The sequence below is a fragment of the Octopus bimaculoides genome, chromosome 16, assembly GCF_001194135.2.
Source record: "Octopus bimaculoides isolate UCB-OBI-ISO-001 chromosome 16, ASM119413v2, whole genome shotgun sequence".
Classification (NCBI taxonomy): domain Eukaryota; kingdom Metazoa; phylum Mollusca; class Cephalopoda; order Octopoda; family Octopodidae; genus Octopus; species Octopus bimaculoides.
In genome coordinates, this window is record NC_068996.1 from 35,656,593 (window position 1) to 35,664,494 (window position 7,902).

The 7,902-nt window shown below is 36.7% G+C and overlaps 1 protein-coding gene across 3 annotated transcripts in view; it reads left to right on the plus strand.

Annotated features, from left to right (window-relative positions):
* The window catches only part of LOC106881755 (glutathione S-transferase C-terminal domain-containing protein), a 76,010-nt gene that overhangs the window by 51,181 nt on the left and 16,927 nt on the right, over positions 1 to 7,902 (plus strand). For all 3 annotated transcript variants that reach the window (XM_052973704.1, XM_052973705.1, XM_052973706.1), the window contains 5 exons: positions 597 to 835; positions 2,692 to 2,758; positions 4,694 to 4,790; positions 6,306 to 6,421; positions 7,337 to 7,381. In XM_052973704.1, the coding sequence (XP_052829664.1) occupies positions 597 to 835; positions 2,692 to 2,758; positions 4,694 to 4,790; positions 6,306 to 6,421; positions 7,337 to 7,381 (564 nt within the window). The remainder of the gene's footprint in view (positions 1 to 596; positions 836 to 2,691; positions 2,759 to 4,693; positions 4,791 to 6,305; positions 6,422 to 7,336; positions 7,382 to 7,902) is intronic.

Consider the following 7,902-nt stretch of genomic DNA (forward strand, 5'->3'; position numbering starts at 1 on the left):
GGTGAACTTTCCTCTCAGTGAACTTTTTCCTCTCAGTGAACTTTTTCCTCTCAGTGAACTTTTTCCTCTCAGTGAACTTTCCTCTCAGTGAACTTTTTCCTCTCAGTGAACTTTACTCTCAGTGAACTTTTTCTATGAAGTGAACTTTCCTCTCAGTGAACTTTTTCTATGAAGTGAACTTTTTCCTTGAAGTGAACTTTTCTCGCAGTGAACTTTCCTCATGGTGAACTTTCTTTGTGGTGAACTTTCTTCATGTTTGAACTTTCTTCTCGGTGAACTTACCTCTTGGTGAACCCTCCTCTTGTACTTTCATTGTGGTGAACTTTCATCGCAGTGAACTTTCCTTGCAGTGAATTTTTGTTGTGGTGAACTTTCCTCCTGGTGACTTGCTTCATGGTGAATTAATTGTAGTGAACTTACCAAGTGATTTTCCCTGAGACTGTATGTTGAATCTAAAACGACTGCAGATAGTAATTATATTGCGTGGCATTTAAAATTGGAACATAAATACTGCCAAGGTTTATTTTCCGATGCTCTACCAATCCTTCCATCACCTTTACAGCATTAATTATACTAATATTTTCTTTTATTTCCAGGAATCTATTGACTTTCAGTTTAATTCGCTTAAAATCTATCTGCCTAAGTTGTGTGCCTGGTTCCAAAATATGACCAAAATGCCAAAACTAAAAGTAGCAGCACTTCGGTATGGTTGCTGTCTTGAAATTTTCAATCAACATTTTGAATTTCAAAATATTTACATTTACAAATTCATTTTACCCGAAGTTCTTCAAAAGGACTCTGATGAAGATGAAAATGAAGAAGAATCAGAACTGCAGTAAGTACACCCTTTCTGATGTTCTTTAGGAAAATATGTTTCCGTATTTTTGGTGGTGAATTTGAAGAATTGTTAGGGTGTTGAATAATATGAAGCTTAAGGTCCTTTTTGTTCTGTGTTTGAATCCTACAAAGATTAACTTTGATTTTTAATCCTTGAAGTAGTGGGGGAGGAAGATAAGTCGATTACATTGACCCCAGTGCATAACTGGTACTTATTTCATTGACCTTGAAAAGATGAAAGGCAAAGTTGACCTCTGTGGAATTTGAATTCTGAACAAAGACGGCTGAAATGCTGTTAAGCATTTCATCCAGCATGCTAATGATTCTGCTAGCTCACTGCCTTAATATAATAATAATAATAATAATAATAATAACAACAACAACAACAACAACAACAACAATAATAATGATAATAATAATAATCCTTTCTATTATAGGCACAAGGCCTGAAATTTGGGGAAGGGAACTAGTTGATTATATCAATCCCAGTGCGTAACTGGTACTTAATTTATCGCCCCCAAAAGGATGAAAAGCAAAGTTGGTATTTGAACTCAGAACGTAGCGGCAGGCAGATTACCACTAAGCATTTCTCCCAGTGTGCTAAGGATTCTGCCTTAATAATAATAATAATAATAATAATAATAATAATAATAATGATAATAATAATAATAATAGAGGGTGTTAGAAAATTGAAGGAGAAGGAATGACCCAAAGGACTTTTGGCCATTGGATATGGCTTGTTCTTTTGGTATAGTGTCAGTATAACATTTGCCAGGGCAAAAGTGTCACTGAAAATAATAATAATGATAATAATAATGATTTCAAATTTTGGCATAGGGTCAGCAGTGTTTGAGGGGGTGGGGGGAAACTGATTACATCAATCCCTATACTTAACTGGTGCTTTATTTCATTGATCCTGTAAGGTTGGAAAATAAAGCCACAACCTTGGTGGAATTTGAACTCAGAATGAAAAGAGCTGGAAGAAAAGCTGTTGAGCATTTTGTCTAATATTCTAATGATTCTGCCAGCTTGCTGCCTGAATAATGATAATAATAATAATCCTTTCTACTAAAGGCACAAGGCCTGAAATTTTGAGGGGAGGGGACTAGTCAATTACATCAACCCCGGGACTAGTTGATTACATCCATCCCAGTATGTAACTGGTACTTACTTTATTGACTCCGAAAGGATGAAAGGCAAAGTTGACCTCAGTGGAATTTGAACTCAGAACACAGTGATGGACAAAATACTGCTAAGTATTTCATCTAGCATGCTAATAGTTCTGCTAGCTTGCCGCCTTAATAGTGATAATGATGATAATAATAATAATAATAATAATAATAATAATAATAATAATAATAATAATAATAATAATAATAATGATGATGATGATGATGATGACTGTTGATGGCATGTCCTGTGATTTGATGGTTGCTTAACATTGGAGAAGCTGCTTTGTGAATGTCAGTCTGCTAGAAATATAGCCAAATCCTCCTCAAACCACACTTGATCATCTTAAAAAATGGAAGGGAGACATTGAAGAATGCAAACTCTTGTATGCACAAAAAAAAAAAAAAAAAAAAAGAGGACAAATCTAACTTGAGCACTTTTAATATGTTGATGATTATCCCAACATGTTGCCAAAATTATCCCAACATGTTGCTAATTGTATCAACATGTCATTGACCATCTTAAAGTATTGCTAATTATCTCAGCAGCTAATGATTATATATTAACGTGTTTCTAATTATTTTAACATGCTGCTCATTATCCTAACATGTTGCTACTTATCTTAATTTGTTGCTAATTATCTTAACATGTTTCTAATTGTCTTTACACATTTCATTATTCCAGACGTAGAACTCGGAGTAAATACAGAGCATTAAAACCAGAACTTGCAAGAGTACTCAAAATAATCAAGGTGAGACTTGTTATTTCATTTTTTTGCATGAAAATGTTTTCTTAATGACTGTATCAAACATATTAACACACACACACACACACACACACACACACACACACGCACACACACACACCATGTGCATCTCAGTTTTCAGAAAGGGTACACAGTTTCGCTTTGTGCTGCAAAAAGTTGGCATCAGGCTGACCATATGGTCATAAAACACTGGCTCAAAAAAGCCCTCTACATCACACGGGGAAACAATAATGATGACATAAATTAATCAAGTTCTTCATGTAAGATACAATACTTGCACACAGCTGCGTTGGTGAGGCAGCACGAGAGATTTCTGCCGAGGTCGACTTTGCCTTTCATCCTTTCGGAGTCGATAAATTAAGTACCAGTTGCGTACTGGGGTCGATCTAATCGACTGGCCCCATTCCCAAAATTTCGAGCCTTGTACCTAGAGTAGAAAATACTGCAAGAATTGTACTAGTTTTGTTTATATTCATGCGTCAAGGATATGAGCCTTTCTCTAATATAAGGGAGAAAACTCTAATCCATTCTTCTACCATTCATTTCTGTTCTGTATCGGCACCATTACTGGATTGAGCTTTTAACTTCACCAATTTTCAACAGGATGTTATGAGTTAATTGATTATGATAGTGATGGCAGCTCTTTGTGTATGAAGACCACAAGGCAGAGTGGCAAGCCCTTAAGTGGCTATTGTAAGCTGATGACAAGCTTTGGCTTACTTAGAGCATGTATCTAGGCTTTGGTCAAATGGAAAAGGATTCATGAGAAGGACTTTCTCAAAATCGCACTTCAAGCAATTTTGCAAGCACTCATGCCTCCCTCTATTCCGTGACTCCCTCCTACTCTGTGGCATCTGTCCCTGCATGGGTGAGTTGCTGTTTCAGCTAGTCTTTGAAGCACTTTCAGGAGGTGGGGAGCTCCTCTGTCTCTCCTCTATGGATCAGAACAATGGGTGCTGTACAGAAAACAAATCAAGCTGCTGGAATGCTTCCACCAGAAATTCCTTTGCTCCAGCATGGGCATCTCATGGAAGGAACGCATCGCCAAAAATGAAATTCTCCAGCAGGTGAACATCTTAAGTATTAGTTTCAAATTTTGGCACAAGCCCAGCAATTTTGGGGAGGGGATAAATCGATTACATCAACCCTAGTATTCAACTGGTACTTATTTAATTGACCCTGTAGGGATAAAAGGCAAAGTCAACTGTGGTAGAATTTGAACTCAGAACATTAAGACAGGTGAAATGTTGCTAAGCATTTTGCCCGGTGTGCTAATAATTCTGTTAGTTCAACACCTTACAACAGGGCTTGGTGAACCAGGGTAAATTACCCCAAGTGGAGTAAAAATGAAATTCTTAGGAGTAATGAGGACTCGTTAGACATAAGAAAAATTATATAAAAAAAAGACGTGTCCCTTGTTATAACAGAAATTTTTCATCTGGCAATACTGCATTTGTCCAATGTAATGGACGTGTAAATAGATTCAATAAACCTTTTGAAGTCAAAGAATCCTTGATTTTCTTCCTTTTAAACCAAGGAGATAACATCAGCATAAATAAATATATTTTGGAGTAATTGGTTAAAAAAGTTCCCTAACCCCTGCCTTATAATACCCTAAAATTTGAAACCATGCTGCTCAGCTCAGATGGACAGGCCACATCTCACACGTATACAAATCCAGAATGCTGAAGGCCATATTCTATTGTGAGTTAATTAATGAGAACTAAAACATTTATGTATTGTTTTTGCAAAACATGTCTAATAATATTCATTGTGTCCTTCCATTTTAAGATGCTAGGATGGGACATGAATGCTATTTCTAGCATATGGAGCCAACACTTATGGAATCCCTGTTACTGATTTGTTGTATTCATTGTTAGTGACGTTGGGTGATTTGATCATTGTTATTTTTCTTTTTAGGAGGCCAATATTGAACCTATTGCAGGAGAACATCCATGTGGAAAAGATATTACTTTACCTTGGAGTGAATTACCTTGTGCCATTCATCCATATGAGGGTAAGATAATTGTTGTTGTTGTTGTTGCTGTTATTGTTAAGGCAGCCAGCTGGCAGAATTGTTGGCACTCTAAGTTCAAATGCAGCTAGGATTAACTCTGCTTTCGTCCTTTTGGGGTGTTGATAAAATAAATTACCAGTTGGACACTGGAGGTCAATGTGATCAACTAAGCCTCTCTGCTTAAAATTGCTAGCCTTGTGCTAAAATTCTTCTTCTTCTTCTTCTTCTTCTCCATCATCATCATTATCATCATTATCATTTAAAAAAATTAGTAGTTTCAGGCAAATTTCTACTGCATCACCTGCTACACCTCCATGTTGCTGGGGTGTGTGTGCAGCATTGTGTGTGTGTTTTTTTGTTGTTGTTGGGGGAGTGAAAACTTTCCCCCGTATTGTATTGTGTCATTTCTTTTGTATTGGGGTCTGGTGCAGTCTTTAGTTGTATTAATGTTTGTATTGAGTGTGTCTTGTATTTGTGGATTGTTTCATTTGTGTTGTATTATTGAATTGATAGTCTCTTGCGTAGGATGTGGGCTGTTCCTAGCAGAGCTATTTTTGGGAAAGTGTGTAGTGTTGAGGGTCCAGGTAATGCTGTTGTCGTATTTTCAAAGTTTTTTTATCAATTTCTACTGCATTATTAGATGCACCTGTTTGTTCACGAGGTGAGAATGTGAAATTGTGTTTTGCTTTCTGGTCGGGTGTGTTTTCTAGTTTCTGTAATCCAGTTACAGAATCTAGGGAAACAAGCCTTATCACCTTATTGGGTGGGAATGACCTTTGACTCATATTTGATATGTATGTGTGTGTTTGTCTCTTTGCCTTGACATCACATGATAGTTGTAAACAAGTGTCACCACCATACAAGCAGTGTTGTTTGTATTCAATCTTCTGTGAAAACATGTCTCGTCATGGAGAAATACTACTTGGAAACGAAGGATGGTTGGTGATAGGAAGGGTATCTGACCATAGACCTGCCTCAACAAATTCCGGCAAATGTGGTAAAGTAGACTTTAAAGCAATGATGGCAGTGACACCACTGCCACCACAGGCTTGATAGTATGAACTGGGAGAAGGGATGTGTGTGTGTGTGTCTGAATCTGCATGGGAAGCTTTTGGTGTCTTCAGTTACTGAAAATGGTTTCTCTCCATTTTGGGGGTCCTTTGTCTGTGCTTACATTTGTTTTGTGCTGCCAGGAATGCTGAGAGAGGAAAGTGAAAGAGAGAGGGAGAAATTGCGTGTGTGTGTGTGTGTGTGTTTGGATGAGCAACTGGGATATTGTTTCAAATGTGTGAATAGTACATTTAATGTGTATGTTTGGGAGTTGTACAGGGTGATAGTGATGATTATGACTATGATGATTGCTGCTGTTACTACTACTACTACTACTACTACTACTACTACTACTACTACTACTATTACTACTACTACTACTACTACTACTACTACTACTACTACTACTACTACTACTATTTATTGCTGTTGTTGTTGTTGTACTTGTCCCCTCTTATATTTCAGGTGGTCTTCCTGAGAAAAGAGCTCTCAAAAAATGTCAGCAACTTGAAAACCTTGCTACAGCAATTAAGAAAATAGCTCAACCTGGCCAAACTATTGTAGATTTCTGCAGCGGTGGGGTAAGTTTGAACTTGTGACTTAATAATTCTTTCAGAAATTATGATATAAAAAATCAAATGTTTAACTCTAATAACTAATTAATCAGAATAAAAACCAGAGAAGGAATATCTGTTAGGATCAGAGATGGAGCCTCTTTAAAGACAAGGGAGGGAGTTTCTTTAAAAGTCAGTGTGAGAGCCTCATGTAGTCACATAAACTGCTAGATATAGTAGCATCTCACATAATGCTCTACTGTTTTAAAATAGAAAGCACATATTCTACAGGGTATCCACAAAGTCTGGGTACATGGGGATTAACACATAATTTAAGAAATTATTATTTCTTATATTTAATTGTTTATGTTATGATTTTATTGACTCCATGTACCCAGACCTTGTGGACACCCTGTATAATGTAGTCTTAGATATACTGTATCTAAGAGAGAAACTGAACAGGGTAGAAATGGCTGGAACATCTTTGATCATAGGTCCACAAGATGAAGACTGACTTGGAGCTAAATAACAACAACTATAGCCACTAATACTAACTATTATACGACACATTAGATAATGTAATCCTAGATATAGGCGCAGAAGTGGCTGTATGGTAAATAGCTTGCTTACCAACCACATGATTCTGGGTTCAGTCCCACTGTGTGGCACCTTGGGCAAGTGTCTTCTACTATAACCTCGGGCTGGGCAAAGCTTTGTGAGTGGATTTGGTAGACGGAAACTGAAAGAGGCAGCGAGCTGGCAGAAACGTTAGCATGCTGGGCGAAATGCTTAGCGGTATTTCGTCTGTCTTTACATTCTGAGTTCAAATTCCACTGAGGTCAACTTTGCCTTTCATCCTTTCAGGGTCGATAAATTAAGTATCAGTTATGCACTGGGGTCGATGTAATCATTGTTGAATCTAAATTTACATTTTCTTTCCAGGGACATCTAGGAATTACAGTTGCTAGCCTTATTCCATATTGCAAGGTTTGTAATCCTAAATTTTTATTTTAAACTTATTTTGTGATGTATTTCTTCAAAAAGAACATTAATCATTGTTCATATCCTGTTTTTTCTATTGTTACTGTACTATACTATATATATACTATATATATATATATAATCAAATCATCATCATTATTTAATGTCAACTTTCCATGCTGGCATGGGTTGGATGGTTTGACAGGAGCTGGCTAGGCAGAAGATTGCACCATGCTTCACACACACATATATGTGTGTGTGTGTGTGTGTGTATATATATATATATATATATGATGATATCTCTCTCTCTCTCTCTCTCTCTCTCTCTCTCTCTCTCTCTCTATATATATATATATATATATATATATATTCATATTCATATACACTAGCTAAGTATCCCACTGTTGTCGAGTAATTTTCGTAATAGGAATGCTTTGGTAGACATTTGGAATAACACACCCACATAAGTTGGATTTTCTCTGTTTTGACAGGGATTTTTCAAGTTGTTTTTTTAATGGATCTTTGCA